The 27,500-nt window shown below is 42.1% G+C and overlaps 1 protein-coding gene across 2 annotated transcripts; it reads left to right on the top strand.

Moving 5' to 3' along the window:
• YTHDF2 (YTH N6-methyladenosine RNA binding protein F2) lies at window positions 1–26,702 on the top strand. Of its 2 annotated transcripts, XM_084609636.1 has the most exons (6): window positions 1–80; window positions 507–531; window positions 1,170–1,249; window positions 6,369–7,955; window positions 10,577–10,662; window positions 25,788–26,702. In XM_084609636.1, the coding sequence occupies exons 1-5, from the start codon at window positions 54–56 to the stop codon at window positions 10,631–10,633; spliced, it is 1,776 nt and encodes a 591-aa protein (XP_084465762.1). In that variant the 5' UTR covers window positions 1–53; the 3' UTR covers window positions 10,634–10,662; window positions 25,788–26,702. The 2 variants fall into 2 exon arrangements, with proteins under 2 accessions (XP_084465762.1, XP_084465763.1); XM_084609637.1 differs by lacking the exon at window positions 10,577–10,662.
• The last annotated feature ends 798 nt before the right edge of the window (window positions 26,703–27,500 follow it).

Here is a 27,500-nt window from a genome sequence, read left to right as displayed (position 1 = left end):
CCGCCCGCGAGAGCCCGGACCCCGCCCCCGCCGCGAGGAGCCCGATCGGAGCCATGTCGGCCAGCAGCCTCCTGGAGCAGGTACCGGCCGCCGCGCGCCGGCCTCCCCGGGCCGCGCTCGCGGGAGGGAGCTGGGAAAGGCCCCGGTTTCGGGCCTAGCTCCGGCGGGGCGGCGTTGGCTTCCCCCAGCCCTGCGGCGGTTCAGGGCCGCGCCGGCTCTTGGGCGAGGGCGGGGAGGCCGCGGCCAGGCCGCGCTGGGGTTGGGTCCGGCTGGGCCTCCCCTGCCCGCCAGGCTCCAGGCCTGGCTTCGCCGCCCGGGCACGGGGCGCCGCCGCTCGGGCCCGGCCAACCCCCGCGTCCCGCCCGGTCCCCCCCCCCCTCACCTTGGAGCTTCCTCAGCTCCCGCCCGCCGGGGTCTGCGGCGCCCGGTGCTTCTTCCCCGGGCTCACCGCTCTTCCCTCCTCTCTCTTCCATGTCTCGTCGCGCCGCCGCCTGCCGCCGCTCCAGAGACCTAAGGGCCAAGGCAACAAAGGTGAGAGGCAGCCGGGCCCCTGGGGACGTGGGTGGGCGTGGATTTTATTTCTGTAGGAGCAGGGGAATAGCGGATCCCTGGGTGGGGGGGAGAGTAAAGCGGGGGACTGGAGGCAGCGTGTGGGGCTGTCCGGGGCTCCCATGGCGGCCTAGCTGCAGGAGGACAGGATTTTGCTGGGCGGAGGTGTGAGGAATATAGGGGATTCCCTGGAGCACGGAAAATGGGGATATTAAAGGGAAATAGGAGTGGGAAGTGAAGTTCTTTTGGGAGCTCAGCTTTAGGATACAAGAATTTCTCTAGGAATCTTCTCTCCTCTATGTTGCCTCCCGGTGAGTTTATGTATTGGAGCTGTCTGCAGGCCATGTCTGGGAAGCTATACAGCCGAAGTAATTGTGTCAGTGAATCAGGAAAATTAGATTAGCTTCCACTGTGGGTCGGAGGAAATTTCCTTTGGAGGACCATGCTGGTGTGTGTGAGACCTTGCCCTTAGTAATGTGGCTCAGCTGGCAACATTTGGAACCAGTGAGACATTTTTGTATTCTAACATAGGTTGTTTTGTCACCTAAATACTTTTAGGTTAATACGTGTACTTGTTTGAATTGTGGAGTTCTTTGTAAGGGTATGAATTTTGTTCTTAGTGCAAAATGGATCTGTGCATCAGAAGGATGGGTTAAATGATGATGACTTTGAACCCTACTTGAGTCCTCAGGCCAGGCCGGTGAGTACTACAAAGCTTCTCTCTTTAGTTAAGGGGTAGGGTGTGCCAAGCAATTACATAATTTTCTGTCAGTGACTGATTAAAATGAATTTTTCTTTGGTTTTCCTTTGTTGTTTTTAAGTCCTCTCCTCTACCCCATATTGTTTTTTGACATTTGCTAGCTTTTTATGGCTATTAAAATAATACTCTATTTCGTCAGTAAATAGGTAGTACTGTGATTAGAAAACACTGGTAATTAGTTCTCATTAATTGATTAAATATTTGTATTTAGGTGTAGGGCTGCTACAATGAATATTGTTTGTTTTTTTAACAGCAATAATTAAAAAAAATACCTTGGGGTTGGGGAACAAACATAAGGGTAAGAAGCTCCTTAACACTTTTGCAACTTATTTGGGTTGCACTGATGTAGCTGTGGGCAGAATTTGACCCCAAAAATATTTATCCTGAACATAAAATGTTGTGCTTCTGATGAAGCTAGAAGTAGTAAAAGGAATTCATAAATCTTGTGATCATTTCTGATCTTTCAGTTTTACTCTTAAGACATGTCACTTCCTTACTCATTTCTGGTTGATTATACAATATGAGTGAGTGTATTATATGGCAACGTGAAATATCTCGGTAAAATGTGGTAATGTTCTAGAGGCTTGTTTCAGAGAGGATATTATCAGTGTTATCTCTTTACCAAGCAAACTGGAAAATCCATGAAGTTTTGCTCTATTTTTTACAAAAACCAGAATAGGTGGTTTGGTAAATGAAAAGGCACTAGCAAACGAAACCTTAGCTTTAATTAGAAACTGAGCTGTAAAGGCTGCAGTCAAATCTGAAATTGTCACTACCAGAGACTTCACCACTCTTTTTGTATTTTTGATACTAGCGTCTTTCTTAAAGACAATTTATACTGTTAATCCTGTTAAATGAGTATTGTGTGACATACATAAAAGATGAAGGAATATGACAGACTTAAGGCAGTATAAGTTCAGTTATGGTAGGTATACATATTGTTAAGATGTATCAGTGACCTTTTCAGTTAATCCCAGTTCATCTTTTCTCTCATAGTTCAGGTAAAAATAGCCAATAAATTGTTGCATTTCTCAATTCATTTAGTTTTGTCAGCCATGTTTTTATAGCTGGAGTTTTTTCAGTGATACCCATTTCATTGGCACCTGTTGTGAGAATTCTAAATAGGCTTCTTATCTTTGTTTAATTTGCAACAAGTATGACACTTTTCTAACAGCTCCTTGTTTGTTTTTTTTATTATTTAATCAGTCCCTGTCCTCCCTTGCCTCTAATGAACTTAATTGCTATTGTTAGCAGCCTACCTGGTTGGTAAGATCACTTAGGAGTCTAGTTCTCTGGAAAAGTGCAAACCTAGTTCAGAATCTGTGTAGACCGTGTCTAGGTTCTTTCACAGAGTCCTAGATAGATAGCTGTGTCTGTGCCTACTTCATTTGGCACCTTTTGTTGTCATAGAAGTTGATACCACCAATTCTGAGAGGTTTTTGAACATTTAAAGAGACTTTCAATTTACAAGTTGCATTTCTATGTGAAATTACCTACTAACTAAACAGCTAAGTTTACTATATCTGACAATTTAGAAGAAAAACAGTATTTTTTTTAAAGTTTATTAGGAACATTTAATAAGCACTTTGTGAATAGTCACTCACTTTCCTCTTTGTGAAGGTATTTCACAAGAAACAGGGAAAACTGTTTTTTAAAATACGAAAATGATTGGTTTTAGAACTACAGAAATTGGTAGGGGAATTCACTGGCTGGCATAATACTGGAAACTCTGAAACGGGCTGAATTTCAAACTGATGGTGGTCCTCGAAATATTCAGCAAGAAAAATAAAAGATGAGACAAAATTGGTTAGCTCCAAATAAAATTGTCCCACTAGAATGATTTCCTTTCATTTCTCACTATGTTGTATAGTTTGTCACCTGCTCTCATATTTTCAGTTCATATAAGATGAGTGAAACCAACACACAGTCAGAGTTGACTGTGGCGCCCGTGAACAAATGGAACAGGCTGGTAGGAAAACAGTGTCAAGGTTCATTATCGGAAAATGGAGCAGAATTATATAAAACACTCGGAAATTAAATTGTTTGCTAACATAGTCAACTGCTTATGAGTAGGACTCCTAGAGGCTATGGTAATACAAATAGTGCGGGGTGGCTGCATTTTGAAACTACATTCCAGCTAATATGTATAAAACATTAAGTAACTAGATGACAAGGTGCATACTTTTTAATTCAGGAGCAAGTAGGAGCTGCCATTTTAGGAGCCACTATTAACTAATTTGGCAACTTACTGAATCTCCTTAAATTTGACTAAGTTGCTTTGTATTCCGAATCTCAAATGTATGTAAGTGAGACTTAAACATTAAAAAAGGCTTTGGAACTCTAATCCCTGGGGAGAGGGATGCAGAGGAAGAGTGAGTCTGAGGGGGGGAATTTTCAAAAAGCATTAGTCATCCAGGGGAATTGTATGCTGGTTGAGTTCTGTTTGCATGTTAATCAGTAACATTCTATCACTCAAGTTTGTGAGATATAGAAGCACTGGACTTCATGTTCAATAACGTATGCACATTGCTAGGATTTCGTCACTGAGCAGACAGACCTCTCTTCTTTGAATTTGCTGTTTAAACCCTTATTTTAATTTGTATGCTCATAGGTTTATTGTACAAATATAACTCTTCTGTACGACAGATTTAGACCGTATATCAGTCTATTCTGTAATCAGCCCTCCCCTGAAAATTATTTGAGACAAAACATAAGCGAATGAGTGAAAAGAGAATATGTTGACTTGATTAGGGACCACATTTGATCTGACAGTGTCACTTTTTTTGTGCACTGTATGGTAGAAATTGGTCAAGCCAAAGATCTCATCACCAGGATAGAATGGTTCCAAGCTTTAAATGTAGTCTTCGTTATATGTTTGTAAGGCCAACTTCCTTCTGAGTATTTTAAATTACCTGTGAAACTGGGGAGAGAGGCCTCTATCCTTTAAAGGGACATTGTATGATTTTTAGCGAACATCTTAAAAAATCCTTATTTATTCTACACATTACACTGTAGGGCCCAGTCCTGCAACATCTCATTCACATAAATAGTCCTGTCAACTTAAGTAAAGACTGTTCACTGAGTTAGGTTTAGCAGGATCGAGCTCTTAAATGATTAGAACTGTTCATCCGAACACACTAACTGATAGACTCAAGGAACTCAATCTATTTAGCTTACCAAAGAAGAAAGTTTAGGGGTGAGTTGGTTAGTCTGTAATTATGTACGTAGGGAACAAATATTTAATAAGTGGCTCTTCAGTTTAGCCGAGATGTGTATAACGATCCAATGGCTTCAAGTTGAAGCTAGACAATTCAGACTTGAAATAAGCCATACATTTTTAACAGTGAGGGTAATTAACCATTGAAGCAACTTTCCAAGGGTCGTGGTGGATTGTCCATTACTGACCATTTTGAAATCACGATTGGGTCTTTTTCTAAAAAATCTGCTCTAGGATTTATTTTTGGGAAGTTCTATGGACTGTGTCATCCAGAAGGCCAGACTAGATGATGATGATGGTTCCTTCTGGTCTTGGAATCTCTGAATTCTCTTTTATTGTGCTGCTACTTTTTTTTCTTCTCAGCTGGGAAAATGAAAATAGACTAGTCAGATTACTGTTTTCAAGCAGTAGCACGGTGATATGATTGTTTGGTTGACAAGAACTTCAGAAGAATGTTTTTAAACAAAACCTGTCGCCATTGGAATCTTTACAATTAATTTTCTACTAATTTTAGATAAATTTTAGGCCAAATATAACCTGTTTTAATTTTGAGTCTAGGCAGCTTACTTTCGCTTAATTCAAAAAGAGATAGGGAGACAGAACCACTCTTCCTTTAGTGTGCCAGAGCTATCTTGAGCCTACATAGCTTTGATGCATATATGGCATGAAGTCCTTCAGGAACTGCACTTGGCACCCACAGGCATGATTCAGTGAAAAATGGAGTGGAGCCTAATGTAAGACAAGTTTTTAAACAGGAACGGAACCTGGCTTTCATCTAATCTGCATTGGATTGTCATGTAAATTGTCATGTAGCACTAAGACCTGTGTGCGTACAGGTTCAAATTACTGGATGATAAAACCCATTAGTGTTACTGCAAGAACTCCCTGGTGGTATGGTTTAAACGTGAAATGACAGATCTTCATGCAAGCAAGTCTTAGTGATGTCATTTCCTAATTGTAAAATTAGACATCCATGGTAGAATATAGGGGCTGTTTGGATGTAAACATCTAGAGTAGAAAACTCAGCAAGTTTTTCTTCCGAACCTGAAGTTGGTCTCTGTAGCTGTGCTGGAAAGGCCCCTCTGGAAAAGCTTTAGGTTTTCTTGTGTTGTTTTAGTATGTCACTAATATGTGGCTGTAGCTCCAGAATAGTTTGAGTTTTGAGGATGATACAGTAATTTCCATGTTTGTTCTAAAGTTCTTGGGATATTTTTGGGTACTTTAATATTAACCTTTGGAGACGTTTTTATGGATAATCAATTTGAGATAATTTCAATAGAAATAAATGTGGCCTTTAATAAAACTGTTTGAGGAGTTCATAATTTTAATAGTGCTTTTTATTGGTCCCTTTTTTCCTGTATCCCTTTCTTCTCCCCCCCCCCCCCCCGCAAAGAAAACAAACCCCACCAACCATGCAGATTATAAAATGCCCCCCCTCCGGAAAAAAAAACCTTAAAACTCACTGCATCAGGCAGGTATTAAATGAAGGTATTCTTTGTAGTCTAGATAAAATGTTGAACAGCTCCAAAGCATTTTGCTCATGCTGTAAAAGCCATGCCCAGTTCCACATGGTGCATCTGCAAATTTAATGCTTCTACATTTTGGGATGAATAGTGTCTTAAATCTTTATATTTAATCTTTCTGGCAATGAAACTGTTTTAATACACCTTTGACAGAGGATACATTTGAAAGCCATGAATCCTATTTACTGAAAGCTTTGAATGTGTTTGAACAGCTGAGGTAGAAGGGTGGGGCATGAGAAGAGAATAAAAGGGTTTTTATTCCAGGCCCCTTGATGGTTCTGCTTATTCTAACTATTCAGTGCTTATTTTTGTTTTGCAGAATAATGCATACACTGCAATGTCTGACTCCTACTTGCCAAGCTACTACAGTCCATCCATTGGATTCTCCTACTCGTTAGGCGAAGCTGCCTGGTCTACAGGAGGTGACCCGCCCATGCCCTACTTAACATCCTATGGACAGCTAAGCAATGGGGAGCCTCACTTTCTCCCAGATGCAATGTTTGGGCAGCCAGGGGCCCTTGGCAGCACTCCGTTTCTTGGGCAGCATGGCTTTAACTTCTTTCCAAGTGGAATTGACTTTTCAGCTTGGGGGAATAACAGTTCTCAGGGACAGTCCACTCAAAGCTCTGGATATAGTAGCAATTATGCTTATGCACCAAGCTCACTGGGTGGAGCCATGATTGATGGACAGTCTGCTTTTGCCAATGAGACTCTGAATAAGGCTCCTGGCATGAATACCATAGACCAAGGCATGGCAGCACTGAAGCTGGGCAGCACAGATGTTGCAAGCAATGTCCCAAAAGTTGTTGGCTCCGCTGTTGGTAGCGGGTCCATTACCAGTAATATCGTGGCATCTAACAGTTTGCCTCCTGCTACCATTGCTCCTCCGAAACCGACATCATGGGCTGATATTGCTAGCAAACCTGCAAAACAGCAGCCCAAGCTGAAGACCAAGAATGGCATTGCAGGGTCAAGTCTTCCACCGCCTCCAATAAAACATAACATGGATATTGGAACTTGGGATAACAAAGGGTCGGTAGCAAAAGCGCCTTCCCAGGCTTTAGTTCAGAATATTGGTCAGCAGCCAACCCAGGTGTCCCCTCAACCAGTGGGCCAACAGATCAATAACAGCCCACCAGTGGCACAGGCTTCCCCAGGGCAACAGCCGCAGCCACTGCCCCCACCACCACCACAGCCAGCCCAGCTACCGGTGCAGCAACAGGCAGCTCAGCCAACCCGCTGGGTTGCACCTCGTAACCGTGGCAATGGGTTTGGTCAAAACGGAGTGGATGGTAATGGAGTGGGACAGTCTCAAGCCAGTTCTGGTTCTGTTCCTTTGGAACCGCACCCAGTGTTGGAGAAGTTGAGGTCCATCAATAACTACAACCCCAAGGATTTTGACTGGAACCCAAAACATGGCCGGGTTTTCATCATTAAGAGTTACTCTGAGGACGATATCCACCGTTCCATTAAATATAACATCTGGTGCAGTACAGAGCATGGCAACAAGAGACTGGATGCTGCTTATCGCTCCATGAACGGGAAAGGCCCCGTTTACTTACTGTTCAGTGTCAACGGCAGTGGTCACTTCTGTGGAGTGGCAGAAATGAAATCTGCTGTGGACTACAACACATGTGCAGGTGTGTGGTCCCAGGACAAATGGAAGGGACGTTTTGATGTCAGGTGGATTTTTGTGAAGGACGTTCCCAACAGCCAGCTGCGGCACATCCGCCTAGAGAATAACGAGAATAAACCAGTGACCAACTCCAGGGACACTCAGGAAGTGCCTCTGGAAAAGGCTAAGCAGGTGTTGAAAATCATTGCCACCTACAAGCACACCACCTCCATTTTTGATGACTTCTCACACTATGAGAAACGCCAGGAGGAGGAGGAAAATGTTAAAAAGGTAACCTGCCTACCTGTCTTCAGGAATTTTGTGGGATGGGGAAGCATAGAGAAGCTAGGTGGTACAATGGACTGATGAAGTAACCTGGAGACTTGAGCTCATAAAGTGAGTTTGAGGTCTCACTTTAGTTCCTAGCTAATCACTTCCCCACATCATGAACCCACTATCTAGTATGGCAGCTCCTGCTCTGGATGGGACCAAGAGTAGGAGGGAGTTGTACAGAACAGTGCTGATGTTCTGGTGGAGCTGTGTGGGGAAACATGTGTGGCACCTGCCTGCGCTAACCTAGATGCTAGTCAGTGCTTCAAGTCAAACTTTTTTCTGAGTATCAAATTCACCTGATTAAAAAAATAAAATTGATCAGTGTTGTCAAGACTCCTCTTTGACAAGTATATGCTCTACAATAAGAGTGGCAATTGATTAATATATGATGATGTAACACATCAATGAGGAATCTTAGTTGTCAAAACATTCTTACCAGTGGAGTTAAAAGTACCATCCATACTGAAATTAGATGGCAATTTAGTGGCCTTGATTTTTAGTTTGATACAAATCAGGGTGTTGAATTTGCCTGTGGATGACTCCCTCCCCTTAGGGATATAACTCTTATTTGATCCAAAACACTAAATAGAAATTAGCAGCAGCTCCTAGTTTGTTGCCAAGTTTTGTAAGGCTCTCTTTAGTTCCAGCAACAGGGAATCCTCCACCTGGTATTTGAAGAGAGAAAAACATAAGCTGCAAACAATTCAGTGTGACAATCATGGAACAAAAAATTAAACAGAGCACATCTTTTCAAGTACAACATTTTAATGTTTAGTATCAGGGGATAGCCATGTTAGCCTGTATCCACAAAAACAACAAGGAGTCCGGTGGCACCTTAAAGACTAACGGATTTATTTGAGCATAAGCTTTCGTGAGTAAAAACCCCACTTCTTCAGATGCATCTGAAGAAGTCAGGTTTTTACCCATGAAAGCTTATGCTCAAATAAATCCGTTAGTCTTTAAGGTGCCACCGGACTCCTTGTTGTTTTTAATGTTTGTTACTAGTATACAGAGATGGGATACCAAACGTGACTAGCATTTAGCAGAAAACCTGTAAGTCTGTGTGGGAACGCATTGGAATAGTTATATTGACATTATGTGAACTTGGCCAGACTTGATGGCAGCTTGGAGGTTCTGGGTGATTTCAGGTCCTAAAAGCTGCCATGTCATTTGAGGCCCAGAATGCAGCAACCAGACTAAGTTTTAACTTGCAGCAGAGGGAGAAGTTAAGTAATTTGATCACTGAAGTGCGGGATGGAGATCTTCAGGAACTGGGATTCCTAGTACATTTCACACTTGATGTGTGCAGAGCAGCAGAATTTGCAGTGCAAGGAAAGATCACATCTTGGGGAAGGGAGGCAGCTGAAGAGTGTGAAGGGCTGTGATGAACCCAGCAGAGAATTGAGAACAAATGCAAAGGTGCAGAAAGTTCCCCGCAAACAGATTTGAAAACTTGTTAGATTTTTAAAGTTTAGAATCTTTTTTAAGATAGTAAAAATGTTAAATTGTAACTTACTAATGGTCTATACAAGAAGCATCTTAAAAAGTTAAATTGGTTTAAACCTCAACTTCAGTTTTTTAAAAATGTATTTGCAGTTTCTTTCCCCTACTTCCTTCAAAAACAGTTCCCATGAGAGTTACTAGTGACACAGAATGCTAAGAGCCGAAATGGCAGCTGAAAAAGCTGTTTAGAGCATTGGAGATTGCTTTTGGCATTACATTTGAGTTAGCTTAGTGTACCAGTCCAGTAGAAAAGTGGTTAAGGAAATTATTTCCTCTCTCTTTGTGTGAGAACGTAAATATGTATTTCTGAAATTCATAGGCAAGGAATGAACTCCGTTAGGTTGAGAAGTCAGTATGTTTGCTTTTTATTACTGGCTCATTTTCTTATGGTATATGCTCTGGGTCCCAGCCCTATAATGTCTGGTATGGAGGAAGTGACTTAGCCTGTCATTTTCAGTACGGTATCTCAGGGGCAGCTTGACCTTTCGGATCACTTTCTGATGTGGCCTTGAAAATCTTTAGGTTTTCCTGCAGTTACTGTTTCATCACTTCAGTGAGAACCAGCAGACTTTGATTCCTGGCTTCCAGTTTTGTTGTGCATTAATAAAATGGGTACTTGTGTTTCTGCCAGGTGACTATTGTTGGCAAAAGCAAATCTTGTGTGTGCAGCATTCTGTGAGCACCTCAGCTGGCCACCTGAAAAGGATTCACATACCAATTTAAAACACTGCCCCAACAGCAGTTAATGATGCAGACTGCCTGTCCATGGTCTGTTAGATTTCTTTTGTACTGGAGAAACCCCATTGCTAAAGGCTCTTTGTCTCTGCAGTCACAGTCAGTGGAAGATGGTGGTATGTACATGTTCTGCATTCTTGTTCCTTGAAGCTTAAACATCTCCAAGTTTGGCTGATGCCTAGCTTTTAACAAGCTTAAAACTGTTTCATTTGGTTTCAAACTTAGCCAAGGCTGTTCTATTACAGCCTAGAGCAGCTTGTACAGAGTGACTGATGAATGTACTCTCTCCTAACCCTCTCAAAATTCTGGGGTCTCCCTGTGTTTTCTTTCCTGTTTCTCAGGTTATCCCTTTAAGAATGCCTGCATTCAAGATATATGGGAGTGACAGATTTCTTTAGAGCACTGTGTAGCATATCTAAACAGGCATGTAAGTGGTACTTTACTTTGGTGTTCATGCTATGTCCTTTCACTTATAAAGGGAGGTTAAAAGGCTGAGTTTGTCTAAATCTATTACAAACAGACCACTGGGCCTTTTCTGCTGCATGTACATTCTTATGCTGGTCTCCACTTCTTCTCTGTCCTTAGTTAGATTTTGTTCTGTGTTTTCCAATCCAGAATTAGATTTTCCTTCAAACCGTTCGATGTTCTCCTATCCAAGACTGCTGAAGCTGATAGCCAAAATAGTCCTTCTCAAGACCCTTGACAATTGCTCCCAAAGTAGATTCTGTCACTGACTGCTGCAGTGTGTGGACTGCTTTATTTTATATTTTAAAACTAGTAGTAACCCTTTGTTTCTAGAAGGTGTTGCATTGACTTCAGTGAAGTGGTCCTGCATATTTAGTAAGGAAATCTTATGAGATTCTGCAAAAAGAAAAGGAGGACTTGTGGCACCTTAGCGACTAACAAACTTGAGCATAAGCTTTCATGAGATTCTGCTTACATTGGATTGGCAGCACCTTGTGTAATCCAGACTCAAAAGCAGTGGAGGTAAAATCATGAGTGCTCTCTAAAGAATTGCAGTGGCTCTCGGCTTTATGACTCTGTTCTGTTGCCTTGGCATTATGAATTCCATGTGAACAGTGCACACATTCTGTGGACTTTAGAAAGGAGTTTGCATAAAGATTTGCATTCTCCAGTTCCAGTGGCAATGCGTGTTGTAATGTGCTTCCTTCAATATTGGTAAAGGTACTTTTCAGAAGATAAGAATCAAGCTTGTATTGAGTCCAAAAGAACTGAAGAATTGATTTGGGTGTCAGGGTGTATGTATCAGAATCTCAAAACAGGAACATAGGATTTTCCAAATGGATCATTATTTCCTGAAGTGTATTCTCTTTTCTCATTGGTTGACACCTGATGCTTTGGAGGAATATTAAACCTCCTTTAAAATACTGAGTGGTAAATGTCTCTGCCAGTTTGAGGGATGCAATTTATGGAGAAACGACTAAATGTTGAATCTGCATTTGCTAACCTGGGGTTTTTTTATGGTCACTTTTAAAGCACTGGTCTCTTTGTTTAACATAGTTTGTATTTCTTTGGTTTTGTAGTTGGCTGGGGAAGGGGGAGGGAAAGTATTTTCCAAAGATTGGTGGAGAGCCTCATGATTCTGTTACTCTTCTCTTGCCTAATGCCTGTTGTTGTGTTCAAACCATTCTGAGTAAACAAAGAGCTAGAACTTCCTTCTTTGTTTGCTTGAGTATTGCAGTTCATGATGTAAAGTAACTTTGCTTGCACTGACATGGCTCCTTGCATCCAGAGGTCATAAGATTACCTACTGTACTTGTACTAAAACCCCTGAAAAACCTGGCCACTATGAGGTCAATTGATCGGTGTGCCAGTGCTGAATATCCTTGCTATAACCCTTTAAAGTTCTGAAATGCACATCTCAGTTTCAGCCTTCTCTAAATAGTGTGCTAGTTAACATATTTGCAATGATACAATGATAGAGGAAATGGATAAACTGCTCTGCTTGTCTCAGTATCTACCTGCTGATGTGTAATATTTTGCATTTATTATGCCTTTTATCCAACCTAAAGGCACTTCATTGAAACTGATAAATGAGCCTCATTCTGTATTCTGTGGGGTTTTTTAAGAGGGAAATCTTATGGCTCTTTATTGTATGCTCTAATCCATAAACATGCTTCCTCCTGTAGAAGAAGGGAGTCTTTCCTCTGCTGTACAATAAGAATAGCCAGAAGTGATCTTAGTACAAACAAAATGGAAGTTAGATTGGGAAAAGTAATCCAGTTCTCATATCTACAATGACACAGAGGCCTGGTCTACACCTAAAACTTAGGTTGACCGAGCTACATTGCTCAGGGCTGTGAAAAAATGTGCATCCTGCATGACATAGCTAGGTTGACATAACCCCCCGTGTAGATGCAGCTGGGTTGATGGAAGACTCCTTCCAAGGGGATGGATATACGACGGTGATGGAAAGACCCCTTCTGTTGTTGTAGCAAACGTCCATGCCACAACGGTGTAGTGCAGTGCTGCAGCTGTGCCACAGTAGTGCTTATAGCATAGATGTACTCTGAGTTCTAGCAAGTTAATAAATCTCATTAAGCTACAAGATTTAATGGCTGTTGAAGTCAACTGGTAGCTTGTGAAGCTGATCCCTAGAAGTTGTCAAGATGAGAAGTTTAAAATTTTCTTTAGGATTGGTAATCGGATTAAGAGCCTTTCACCTCTAGGTCACCAGGTCAAATGCAGTACATGTGAGTAACCAAAAGGTATTACCCTCTAGCAGGGAATGGCCTACATGAAATGAGTTAATCTCAGGCCATTTTCCAGTGAGCTGATTGCTTAATCACAACTGGTACCGTCACTGGCAGCCTCAGTGAAGAGACCAAGGAAATTGACCATTGTTGTGCTGGAGGTGATCTCTCCAGAACAGTGCAGGGGTACACTGGCAAGGGACAGTTTGCAGAAGACTTTCTTTTCTAACTCAGTGTTGTCTTTGTCCGTATTGATCAAAGTAAACTTAAGGGAATTGAAACATATCAATATATCAAATGATCTTATTTGGCATTTGTGTTTAACAAACATTAAGCTGCGTGCTTCAGCTGTTAATACCACAGTGAACTAAAATGAAAGCCTTTTTAATGTAGCGTGTCAGATTTTTTTCCCCCTCTCCCAATAATTCAAGTTAAAGGTGCTGCTGTTTAGGGTTTGTGTATTTGTTCTTTGAATATTTTTGGGATGCTTTAGGAAGAGGATTCCCCAGAAACTTCATGAGATTTTGATACATGGCAGGAAAATGCAAAAAATGTTGGTAACTAAACAACACTGTGGTTGATAGCCCACTGGTGGAGGGCAGTGTTACAGAACTCTAGGTAATTTAGCTGTAATAATCTGAGAAGCAGCAGTTTCTCAAGGAAAGTTACGTTTTTCTGAAGCTAAATGTCGGTTGTCTATTTTGTTTTCTGAAGCTCAGTGCCGCTCAGCAGATACAGTATTCTCTTGCCTGCTTTTTCTACCTCGTGAAGACTTGTAATTGGTCAGGTGACACTACTTAAGCTGATTAGTATCTAGGAAGAACTAGGAAAGTATTAGTGTGTGAACACATGAACCTCCTGTATTCAGAGTTTTAGTAGGTTTAGCTTTACATGAGCTATTTGCCTCAGTGCAAGGGGATGAACTAGATGAATGACCTCTTTAGGTCCCTTCCAGCTCTACATTTCTATTTGTTCTTAGAATATATTCCCGCAACCTTTTTCTGTCTGACAGGTCACTTTTTTTGCTTTGTCTCTTTTATATAAGGTATCCGGTGACAAGTATTAATTTAAGAGGATTCTTTTGGTACTTTTATTTTGTCATTGTATGAGCATATTCGCTTCAGTTATTAGAACCCTGCCTTATTTTCTAAAATGTACTGTTGTACTTAGTAAGTCTTACAGCATTACAAGTTAAGCCAATTCCTCAGTGGCACAAAATTGGACAATTGTCTTGTAAAATAGTGCAACTGCACTTTTACTGCAGTAGAGTTGTCCAAGGAAGTCTTGGTTAACAAGAATTGTGGTTATGCAAGCTGATGACTAGACTAGGGAGTTGGTGGTTGCTCTTTCCAATGGGTAGCTGCCCGGCATGCTGCTTTTTAATTGAAGGATAAGTCATGTAATAATGCATTTGATCAGTTTAATAACAGCATTTGGGGGTTTTGTGAGCCATTCTATAGAGAGAACTCAAAATGTAGACAGCAATTCTAGTTTCATACTGTTAGAATTTCTTTATTAAAAGGGCAGTACTGAGCAGTTTTTTGAGTTAGCTGCTTTTCTATTGTTTGTAATAGAATAGCAAGATAGGAACTGGGGGGGGGGGGGGGAATAAACTATAATTCCCTTCTCATCTGTCCCGTATGTCTAATTGAGCTTGAAATTAAAAGGCATTTGTTTCCTTTTCTGTGTGTGCATCGGTGTTACTGATTGCTGTGCTCCCTGGCCTGTTTTGTCATTATAAGAAGGACAAAAGTGTAGGCCCTATATAAAGTAACTACCTTTAAGAATTTCTTGGCATCATAGTAGACCTTTAAGAGATTTAAAGCCCCGAGGATCATTCTTTCTAGAGTCTCATGTAACAGGTCAAATTTTGGCCCCAAACAGGTTGATACTGGGTATTAATATGTTTATAAGACAACACTGTGAAACTGTAAAGAACTAAGCAGGAATTCATATGTCTCAGCTACTGTTGCAGGGACATAAGATTCCCTTTTAAATACCTAGGAAATAGAGATTTGTAAACGGTAATAGGGAGTGTTGCCCTCCTTACTGGAGCTCATTAACTGAAATTTGGTATCGGCTGGTTAATGGAAGTGGGAGAAAGCATGGCCTGTTGTCTGTGACCTTATCTTAAAATGAATATTAAGCTCCTCTGGCTTACAGAATGAAGTACTTGTTGTCCAGGCTCCATGGGGGTGGATGTAGAGTTGTCCAGGCTTCAGTATTATTCAAACCTAGCTGTCACGTTTGTATTGTATGACGATGAGTACAACAAATGCTTTATTAGCTTTGCATTAATTGAGATTCTGAATCCTTGAAGTGGGTGAACTTCCCTCTCCAGAACATCTTGTGGTTCAAATTTTGTGGTGCTAACACTTTGTCTACTATGTAGTCAGCCGAAGTCATCAGACCCATTTCATGTGACTGAGTGAGATTTGATCCCAAGTCTGCACCAAGGGTGCATTACTTCACTGTAACCATTGCAGATTAAAACTTAAGGATATACTATAATGTTGTATTCATTTAGATGGAATAAATGGTCCAACGGTGTTAACATAAACCAGTTACTGTCTAACATTAAACAGTGTTAAGCAAGGTCAGGGGTTTTATATACAAAGACTTTGTCGTGGTACTAAGTAAGCTCAATACACTATTTCTAAAAATCATTTAAACCTTTTATTAAAGTTAAAGAAGGAAAAACAGTCAAAGCATTTGAAATGTAAAGTCTTAAGACTTACATTTTAACATCCTGTGTCCCTTTCCCTTTAGCTGGAGAAAACATATAGAAAGAAAAAACCCCTTGCTCAGTAGTCTCTTAGATAATATTAAAGACCGCAATAACTGTCCTTTTGGGGAAAAGAGAGGAAGTTAGTTGAAGTGGCTGGAGCTGTTGCTGTTGAAGTCTAATGCTCTTTCATCCCAGGTGGCGGTTGAGATTGTTAGTCGGTAAAGGTAGGGAGCTCATCTGGGTCCCTCTGTCTGGCCTAGTCTGGTCAGAACATGTCTCAGAATCAGGGTGACAAAGGCCCTGGGTCCCTGGAGATGTTGGGGGTACCAGCCATCATGGTGAAGCTTCGTCCAGTAGCCAGTTTTTCTCCCCAAAATATTTAAGAACCCCAGAAGGGAGCGATGGGTGGAATAGCCCATTCCCTCTTAATTTTGTTTACCAATTAAACCTAGTTTCCGACACACCAATTTTGGTTCATTCATTTTTTGGTTCTACGATTTTTCTTGTTTACCAGGCATGATCTTAGCACAGTCCTTGAGTTATACCAAGTCTTTTTGTTTGGACTGACAGTTTTTCTATCTTCCATTTGCACCTTTTCACATTAACCCTTGTTTTACGTTATGGTGAATTTTTATGAACTTTCACATACTCTTTACTGTTAAGCCCTCAATTAAAGTAAATTTGTAATTGCAGTCATTACAACAATGTTCAAAGGAAGGTTCTTGGTAAATGACATTGACTTTATGAAAGCTGGGATGGGAGTTTTTAATGTATAAGTCAATGCAGAAAGTGTCTAATCCATACTCCTTGAAAGACCCAAGTAGGCAAACAGTCAAACTGCCCGGTAACCAAGTGAGATCCAATGCACAGGGCCAGCAAACTGAAAAAATAGTCCTTATTTCCTCATGTATGTAATGACATAAGAGCCAATATATACACAAGAATAACTGATGACGTAAGACTGGGGGCAAGGGAAGAAGACTGGACTTGCCAGTAGAAATTTTTTTCTGGGCCTCCCCAATAGCCACTTACAGGAGTATAGTTAGTTTCACTGCTGTTGCCCATAGTTTTCTGAGCAGTAATAAAGCTAAAGAGTTTCTTGTAAGTTTTATACTTGGCTGTTCAGGAAAGCTGTAGCACATAGTTACCAAATGGTCAGGGGAGAAGGAGGGTGTTGGGAATGTTATTGTTAACAGCTGGGTGTGGGAATAGGGAATCCTGTTTCCTTCACAGTATCTTGGAATGGAAGCTACAAGTGTATTTTGCCTATACACTAAAGCCAGGAGGGGATTCGGGTCCAAATACCATGCCCAGGTAGGAAGCCCAGTGGTACTTAATAGATGTGTCTGGAATCCCACTCAGAAGGCTCCCATAAGTTGTATTAACTTCCGATGGGTAAGGTGTGCTGGTAAATTTTTCAAAGCTTAACTACCTGTGGTTTTTGTAGGGGATCTGAATGCTCATATTCACTGAAAAGGACCAACCAGCTCATTGTGATGTGGCTTTGGGTAGTTGGTGTCCAGTAGCATGTTTGCTTTAGGACCACATACCATTCTGTTTCCTGGGCAAGTTACACTCTTCAGGGCAGCTGCTTCCTGCAGGACAGTTCCTCTGTTTGCAGAAAGTGGACTTCTTGTTGCTTCAGAATGCATTTTTGATACGGAGTGTGAAGACCAGTAGAGTTCATCCTTTGCACTAGATTGCATCAGTTTTGGTGCTCCCTTGAAAGCTGGTCTTGGGGGATGGGATTTGAGCATGTCTGCCAGCCAGCTGACAAGCAGGAACAACTGACTGTGTAACTGCCGCTGCAGAAATAGAGGCCATCTTTCTAAGACTTCCATGAAGTCCCTCCCAACACCCTAGCTCCCAAGCTGGATGTTTGACATAGAAATGCAAGCTGTGGTTTAAAATCCACAGATCCTGTGGTGATTGGTGCTCTGTAAGGTTGGTCATGTTTTGGTTACAACCACTCTTGAAAGAGGACATCTTGCTGTTCCCTATTTACTCTTATGCCTTGATAACGGTTTGTTGTTTAGATACCAGAGTGATAGGCATCTTAGATAAAAATTAGGTGGTATGCTCAGTTTTTATGCTGAGGCAAGACCTTTCTAACTGCCAGGATGTGCAAACTCAGCCTGATATTGTGATTCGGCTTTTCAGTCTGTGATGTGGACCTGTTTGAGAGAGTCCCTCTTCTCCTATATCCTGCCGATGGATGCAGTTGTGGTTGCTGGAACACTTGTGTTGTCTGTGCATGTAATTCAGATTTCCAGGACTGATTACATAGCCTCCTTTGGCATATGATCCCACAGATGGGTCTCATTTTGCTTGCCCTCTGGTCAAGTTGTAAGGCTTTCTTGTTTAATCAAGATTTTGATTAAATTTTAATTTATCAGAGCAGGAGGAGTTCTAGCATGGGGTTATCAATGTGTCTAGTATATTTACTTTTTTGAATTTTAAGGAGCTCCTTTACAAGAGTGCTAAGTGCAGTGCAAAGTGATAAATAACTGAAAGTCAGCCATGGTCACAAACCAAGAGAAATCTGAAGACTGAATGGAGCTAGCATTTCTATTGGTGTAGGTTAGGATAGGATGCAGCTCTTTCCTCTGCAGTTGTAGTGGCTTTCCAATACCAATAGTAGTAAAATGTTTTGTATATAAACTGAGCATTTTAAGACTCAGAAGCCGCACAGGGAGCGGATAAGCATAGTAACAAGGTGCTATTTTAGTAAGTTGTTTGTGCTGGCCATAACCACATTTTAAGCTGATCTTGTTGGAAAGGCTGGCAGTATACAGATAGAGGGGAAAATATAATTGGTAGAAACATCACTCTTATTTCTAATTTATGCCACCACAAGTCAAATTAACTTCTGACTTGACTTTTGGCAGCCCTGAAACTGTATTACTTTGGTTGGTTAGGATTGAATATGATCTGTCATGAGAGGTCTCAAATGGTTTATTTCCAAGTGAACAAAATGATTCTAGATTTTAAAAAATCCCTGTCGTTCCAGCAAACGTTATTGAAGATGGGGCTGAATTCTGCTGTTGGGCAAGGTGCACATCTCCCATTGATCTCTGCTGCAGTTACATGCACATATCTAGAGGACCTAACTTAGTCATCCGTGCATATGACCTTAGAGGAAGGAGAGTGGTCTAATGTAAAGGTTTTCCAATTTCCATAATGCGGCCCAGAGCCTAAAAGTTTCAAGTCTCACCACTTCTTCCACTCAAGCATACAAAACACCCTTGTGCTCATTACAGCAGTTGGTTATATGGGAAAAACATTGGGAAAGTAATGTGTGTTGAAATCAGACCAACCCACCACCAAGTGCGCCAGACACACTTGGCAATCACTGGCTTGGTGGAAGGGCATGAAGCTAGTAGTTTCTGCTGCGGGTTCTATCCCTATTTGTAACCTTAGATAGATCTTTCTCCAGCTGTCAAGTGGGAATAATACTGGCCTACCTCACAGGAGTGTTGAGGGCAAGTGCTGCTTGTAAATCAATGTGAGAACCTCTGAGAGGTGCTATACAAGAGCATAGTATTTGCATCTATGTATCATAGTCCTTTCTAATGTGCCATTCATCATAATATGTAGGTGCTAGTTATAAGCTTTCAGGTAAGTGTTTTAATCTTCTGTCAGGATTGGCTCCCAAGCTGTGTGACTGAAAACTGCATCCTCTTATCAGATTACTGCACTACACTCATTCATTAAGTAGTGTCACAAGCCAGCTTGTGACATCACGGCTTCCACCCTATAACTGTGGTGACCTGGCTAAAATTAATTATGCAGAATAATCACAAAGGGCTTCTAATTACACATTCTAGCCTTGTCTGGAATGGAGAATTTTGATGCAACTCTCTTGGATACCTGTAAACCCAGCGTGTCCACGCACATGCTTGCAAAAGTGCATAGGTGTCTTTTCCGCTTGACTGGAGAGAGGATAAATTTCTTGTTATCCACCATGTTGCTCAGTACTGTGTACAGTTAGTCCCCCCATTGTAGTCCCACAGTGCTCTTACCAGTCCTTCACTGACACTTTAGCTCTGGCTTTTCCTGCTCTGTCCTCGATCTCATCTTCCATTTTTCTTTATGCTTGAGCCAACCTTTGTTGATCAAGGGAAACTTTAATAAAACACAATGTGGATTTTTTTTGTCATCCAGGGATTCATATGTCAAAGGGTAGAATCATGGTTATTACCTGCAGAAACACATGCCCTAGGCCCTTTTCCTGGGATTTTGCATGGCTGTGTGGGTGTTATCTTAGCAGTATCCCCCACACTCCTGAGAGCTAAGGGAAAACAAGAATAGAGATGTGGGTGCACAGCACTTAACCCCTGCCTCTGACCCCAGAAAATCTACCTACCTCTCTCTTGTGGTCCAGCACTCGTAACTCCTGCAGAGCAAGATATCTCTCCGGGGAGGTGGGTCGGGCCAGGTGGGGGTGTCCCACTGCATTGGATGAGGGCATGGACAATGTTGGACTGTATAGAGGGGACATCATCTCTAGGCCAAGGCCTCTTTCCTAGAAGGAAAAGCAAGAGAAACTGCTCCTTCAGCTACAAACAAAAGCACAGGGAAAAAAACCTGCCATGAATGAAGAGAATGAAATCATGCCCCGTATCTCCTTCAGCACTGAGAGCAGTGCTCATATTAACACACACTGGGCTTTCAGACCACAAGTGGTTGCACTGGAGTAAAAGGAAACTGCTCGCTTTCCCTCCATGATTTATGCATGGATGAGAGCATAAACCCAGATCCTTGTGCCATGCAGGGAAGAGTCACTTGCAGCAGGCAACAGAACGAGCCAAAAATCTGAACAGGGACAAATAGACTCCCTACACCATTCCTTTAGGAGGAACTCTTCTTCCCCCCCACCCCCAAATATTCTGTGAAGCTGCAATAGTGGGGAAAGTACTGGGGTTACTCTGCGCCAGAGTGCGGCACTAGTTCTTCAAGCCTCTTCAGGTTATTATGCTGAATATTCAGTTGAGAGAAACTTGCAGTATGGTCCCCCATCCTGAAATTAAACAGTTTGTTTCTAGTCTCCTTCCTCCAGTCTCTTGCCTTTTTCCAGTTTGTATGGAGGATCCATTTCTGAGAATCTTCTTGGGTTGGGTTATCCTTTGTTCCTGCATTCTGCGACTTTTTGCTCCATCTCCTGTGCCATTCAAAAAAAAACGAGATAAGTTCATGGAGGGTAGGTCCATCAGTGACTATTAGCTAGGATGGGCACAGATGGTGTCCCTAGCCTCTGTTTGCCAGAAGCTGGGAATGGGTGACAGGGGTTGGATTGCTTGATCACCTGTTCTGTTCATTCCCTCTGGGGCACCTGGCATTGGCCACTGTTGGAAGACAGGATACTGGGCTAGATGGACCGTTGGTCTGACCCAGTATGGCTGTGCTTATGTTCTTATTCCTCTTAGACCCCTAGTCTTCCTTTCCTTGTGCCATGCTTTGGCCTTTGGAGCAGCTTTACTTTCACAGAAGGGGAAGGAGAAAGCAACTAATTAAACCCATGGTTCGGGATCTGTCTGGTCAGCTAATCAGTTGAAGTGGTCAGCAGGGACTGCAGCCACCATCTGCAGGACAAGATGGGGCTATCACTTGAAGCTAGAATGGGGGAGGAGGAGGGCAGTTCTAAGGCAGTGTATTCCTGCAGCTAGCTTAAAACCCATCTGTGCCTGAGAAGGTGGAGTTTAGTTCATGCAGTTGTGGCCTCTTCCTGAGTGGGTGTGGCATATTGCCATCTGTCCTTGGTTACTGAACCTTGCTGTATACAGAACCAGGAGGCAGGGAAGGAATAAGACCTGGCAACTTCTTTTTGATTTGCAGCTTCCCCCAGACATATGGCTTTATTATGTATTTGTACTGTGGTGCCAAGGGATCAAAACTGCTTTGGATATCCGTTGTGGTACTTGATTTCTGCTGTTTTCAGTTCTGTTCAGTTTGTATGGCAGATATTCATGAACAGAATTTGCTCCACCTTAGCCTAATTTTCATCTAAAAGGCAAATGTAAGTATCCAGGGCTATCTCTCAAATGTCCTGTAGAGAAAGGGAAGTGTGGGTTGACTAGGCCTATTGTGAGGAAGAAGCTTTAAAACTGAAGCAGCGTTCCACTTACTGTATCCTTGGCTGGTGGGGGTAGGAAATGTATTGTTTCCAATTGGCGCTTAGTCCACACCTGCACAGAAACTTCCACTAGTTATCCAGGCAGAACTCGCTGTGTAGACGCTCTTATTCCAGTGTAAGGGTGGTTTGGTTAGATTTAGATTAAACCTTTTTCCAAGCGACATAAACTAAATCAGAAAAGGCCCCCTTGTACCAGAATGTGGCTGTGTCTGCACTGTGGAGGTTATGCCAGCATAGCCTCCTAGTGTCAAGACAGACTATGGCAGAAGGAGTTTTCCTGTCAGTGCAGAACACCACCTCTCCAGATGACATGAGCTACATCGATGGAAAGACTCTTCTGTCAACATAGCTGTGTTTTGTTGGCATAACTGTGTGGGTCAGGGGTGTGGTTTTTCACATGCCTAACCAACGTAGCTATGCCAATAAAACTTTTTTCAGTGTAGACCGAGCCTAAGCTTCTCCACACAGGGAGTTATACTGGGGTACAAAGGCCTGAGGCTCACGAGACACCCATAGCTGTCATTTTCCAGTTGTTACTGGTCAATGGCAATGGTTAATTTTTCCCAGTGCTGAGGGTAGAAACTGGATCCAAAAATGGTTTCAGCGAGGGCCAATCTTTTCAATGAACTTCAAGCAAGAGATCACCGAGAATGACTAGGTGGAGAAAAGGGGGCAATCAGTAACTGAATGTGGGCATCATTGTTCATGCAGAGCTCATCTGACACATTTTTGGTCTTTTTATTGACATTGCATGTTAAATTGTCAGGGACGTTTAATCAAGGCTTTGAGTCAATTTAAGGTAGCATCTCTCTCCAGCTTGCTTTTTTAACCCTTTGTGGCAAGCTGGACTCAAGTGCTGTGGCAAAGCCCCTTGATTATGAAGTAACACGGGGAAATTTTGCAGCCGCTGCATTTAACATTTAAAAAGTTAATGAATCCAACATGAAAACAAACTATATCAATGTAGTAGCTGCTGAGGTTTCTTTGATATGAAATTCAATGTAATTTACTCTCTTCCACTCTTTTATTTTTCAATATGCTGTCGATTTTTATCCTGACAGTGCATAATTGTAGTGTAGTAGTTGTCAAGGGGAAGTTGGGGGTTTTGGCAGCTGGGTAGGGGACTGTTAAGGCATTGGCACCTGGAGAACTATAGGAGGTAGTTTGGGATTTTGGAATAACTACCTGCTTCTGTTAAAATGATCAGCGTTGAAATAGTTGACATTTCTACTGTCCCAGATTGAGGTCAATAGAAGGAGATTTTGGAACAAATTCATAAATTAAACAGTAATAAGTCACCAAGACCAGATGGTAGTCACTCAAGGGACTGGGTGGCGATCAAATATGAAATTGCAGAACTACTAACTGTGATGTATAACCTATCGCTTTAAATCAGTCTCTGTACCAGAAGATTGGAGGGAAGCTAATGTGACACCAATTTTAAAAAAAATACTCCAGAGGTGATCCTGGCAATTACAGGCCAGTAAGCCTAACTTCAGTACCAGACAAATGGTCTGAAACTAGAGTAAAGAGCAAAGTTATCAAACACATAGATGAATGCAATATGTTGGGGAACAGTCAACACTGCATTTATAAAGGGAAATCATGCCTTATCAATGTATTAGAATTTTTTGAGGGGGTCAACAAACGTGGACAAGGGTGATGCAATCCATATGGTATACTTGAACTTTCAGAAAGCCTTTGATAGGGTCCCTTGCCAAAAGCTCTTAAGCAAAGTGAGCAGTCATGGGATAAGAGGGAAGTCTCTATCAAGGATCAGTAACTGATCAAAATAGAAAACAAAGGGTAGGAATAAATGGTCAGTGCTCACAAGGGAGAGAGAAATAGTGGGATCTCCCAAGGATCTGTATGGAGACCTGTGCTCCTCAACGTATTCACAAATCTGGAAAAAGGGGCGAACAATGAGGTGGCAAAACTCAGGATAGTTAAGTCCAAAGCTGACTAATGCGTTACAAAGGGATCTCGCTAAGCTGGGAGACTGGACGGTAAAACAGCAGGTGAAATTCATTGTTGGTTGCAAAATAATGCACATTGGAAAACATAATCCCAGCTATACATACAAAATGATGGGGTCTAAATTAGCTGCTCCCACGTAAGAAAGAGATTTGGGAAGTCATTGTGGGTAATTCTGAGTCAAAAAAGCAAACAATTTTGGGACCATTAGGAAAGGAATAGATCACAATGCTATTATATTAAATCCATGATCTGTCCACACCGTGAATACTGTCTGCAGTTCTGGTCACCTCATCTCAAAAAAGATATGTTAGAATTGGAAAAGGTGCAGAGAAGGGCAACAAATGACTAGACATATTGAACAGCTTCCCTAGGAGGAGACATTAAAAAGACTGGTCAGCTTAGAAGAGAGGTGACTAAGCAGGGCTATGACCGCGGTCTATCAAATCATAAGTTCATGGAGGACAGGTCTATCAGTGGCTATTAGCCAAGATGGTCAGGGACACAAACCCATGCTGTGGGTGTAAACCCCCAACCTCCAGAAGCTGGGACTGGATGATGGGATGGATCACTCAAAATCGCCTTGTTCTGTTCATTCCCTCTGAAGCATCTGGCGCTGGATGCTGTCAGAAAAAGGGTACTGAGCTAGATGGAACATTGGTCTGACACAGCACGGCTGTTCTTATGTGTTGCCATCTTTAGGTTTCAGTGCTTACCAGTCCATTCAGTGCATGGAGCCATTCGCACTTCTTTTGTACTGTCTGCCTTGAAAAAGTGAAGTGTGAACCAATAGGGTGTCAGCCTGAGTCTGCCGTTTTTTGCTGTCATGTTGGTTAGAAGCATTGGTGTTTAAAATGAAGGCTTGTACCCTGGATCACCAGTCTTCGTGAAGCATGAATTCTGTGGTGGTAGAACTCACAGGGGCTTGGTTTTATAGCCCTGAGCAAGCAACTTCTCAGTGCCGAGCTCACTGAGGGACTGAACAGTTTTCAGTTTCTCTTCTCCTGTTCTCACTAGACATAAATGACTACCTGATCTCCTTCAGCAAATGGACCCCTGCTACCAATTCACTCTTGAAAGCACCTGAATCACTCCTTTACCAGGGCAGGTTCACTCCTCCTCCCCACTGTTACCTACTCAGTCTCTAGACTGGTTTCTAGCCTGATAGGATTGAGAACTGGAGGCAGGTCTCTTGGGAACTGCTTTCCGAAGATCTGTTTACAGGAATGGGGAAGAGAGCCCTGCTTCACCCCACCGGTGAGGCACTGGAAACCCTCACTGGTAACTAGCACAGTGGTGCCTCTACCTGGCCCCCCAGACTGTGTCCAACCAGTTAATTGACATAACGTTAGCAGTGAATAGTTTATTTCACTAGCTCTTCACTGGCTGCCCTTTTTTTCCCTCCTCTCCTTGTTTGTGTCCCACTTCCCTTCATTATACTTGGCAGGCTGTACAAAACTGGGGGAATCTGAGCAGGTTGTATCTGTTAGAGCTGTTTTTTAATTAGACTGGTAGGACCTCTGCTCTTGCTATCTGCAAAAGATGTTGCTGGGGCTAGGGAGAGGAAAGGAGCAGGGTGTGGTGGGAGGGGTTGTGGTGGCAACTGCTATTATAAAGGGGAAATGCCAAGAACTGGGAGGCATCACACGATACAATGTAAGTACATTGTCATACTAGCCATGTGCAGCTGCCCTCTTAAAATGAGCTCCTACTCCTTGAACAGAAACTGACTGTTTCTCAGATTCAACTTAATTATAAAGGACTTCTCCTGTCGTAAACCAGACTGTCCACATTAATATTTAGTGGTCTAACACCCCTCAGGGAAGGTTTTAGGAATACCTAATCTCGCTTCAGTGTGGGGAGGTGAACTGGGTGATGTTTTGACATCCGTTCCAGCCCTATGTTTTGATCTGTGTATGAGATGATCGTGAACAAAATCCTCTTGACCATGGAAGTTTTGCAAGAGTTGCCCTAAACTAACCACCTTCTCTTTCCTCCTGCAGGAACGCCAAGGCCGTGTCAAGTAAAACGCTACTCTTCCCACAGAGACTGCAGCAGAGGTTGCATCCCGGATATCTTTCAAAAAGAGAGAGAGGAGAAAAAAGAACACCCCAGAGAGAATTAGGACTTCTTTTCTTAATTTCATTGACTTTAAAACAAAAACTTACAAACTTGCAGTTTAAAAAAAAAAGTATTGGAATGTCACGAGACATAGGACTAAAAAAACAAAACAAAAAAAAAATCCCTTCTAGGTAGAGTATAGGTAAAAACTGTCCCCTTTCTTTTGGCTTTGGTTGTGATTTCAGAGCATATGCTTTGTTTTTTGTCTTTTTACTATGTTTTCCGGATTTGAAAGTCCATAAGTGGCATATGCCTTTTTTCTCTAATTTTTAAACCCTGCTGCATCCCTTTCTTCCACTTCCCTCGCGCCTCCTTTCCCCCAGTTTTGACATTTGCACTTGGAACACCGAGTTGTGACTTTTTTTGGACATCTGCCGCAGAACTTGGAAGAACTGTTTTTTCCTTGGAGTGGAAGAGGAGGAATTTTATGAAAAATTTGGGTTTATTTGCCTGGAAGAATCGAATGGAAATTATTGCCAAGGTTGCATCTAAGGGTGGTTTGTTTTCCTCTGACCCTTTGTTACTCAAAAGTCAAGTACTAGGAGTCCTAAGAAATGTTCTGTTCTTGTGCATTATATGGATTACAGATTAAGTCTGGATTAATTTGATTTAAAGGCTGAGAACAGTGGTAAAAACTTGTTTTGTTTACAGGAACATGAATTTTGAACGAAAAATATTGTAAAATGTGTAGTGAATGTTTCTTCAGTTTCTTGTTAAGCCAATGAGGAATGGGCATTGCCTTTCTTTTCACCATTAATCACTTCTCAATAATAAACGTGAGATCCTGTTGAGCATCACTTCTGTGTTCCAGTTAGTTTTCAGTGTGGTAGGTGCTGCCCTGGCTGTGACTGAGGAGGCTGTACATGGGAGAATAAAATTGCAAATGAGGTAGCAGGCTAATACTTCAGTTCCTAACTTCTGGTTCATTGACTATTGTGTGATCCCTACAGGGTTTTGAGCCAATGCTCTAGGCTTCCCCTGTTTGTTTTAAACATCTTTGTTGGGACCCAGCACACTACTGCTACTTTCCTTTTTATTTGTGTGCACGCTAATCATCCGTGGGAGCTTGGTCTCATCCAAACCCTCTTCTTGCTGTTTTGAGACTGGCTTTGAAGCAGGTCAGTTTGACCCATGTATAACAGAACCGGTTACAGCATGATACTGGCCTGATCCTGCAGTGATTTTTTTCATGTATGTGAACAAGATCAAACTGAACTAATCTATTGCTGACTCCCTTTACAGCACTGGGATGCCTGTTAAAATAGAATTAGGGTATGGTCTGTGATAAACAGGTTCAGGAACATAGGAGTTATGCTAGTGTAGACGGACCCTAAATATGAAACATGGGCACTGGGGACTGATTGGTACAGCTGAGGTTTGCCTGATACATTAGTACAACTGCTTTGGTTAACATGCCAGCTTTTCGCATTTGGAGGCCTGACTTCCAAGGTGCCAAGCGAAGTAAGTTTGATCTCTGGTGGACATTTTCCTACATTACAAATGATATTTATCTCCAAAATACAGGACTTGTCAGCGTGTCCCTGTTTAGGAAGGTCAGAATGGGAAGAACAAGGGTGCTGCAGATAGGTATTGAA

This window comes from Lepidochelys olivacea (genome assembly GCF_965140295.1).
Source record: "Lepidochelys olivacea isolate rLepOli2 genome assembly, chromosome: 19".
NCBI classification, from domain to species: Eukaryota; Metazoa; Chordata; order Testudines; family Cheloniidae; genus Lepidochelys; species Lepidochelys olivacea.
The sequence above is the reverse complement of the archived record's forward strand: the minus strand, read 5'-3'. Positions and strand labels throughout refer to the sequence as shown.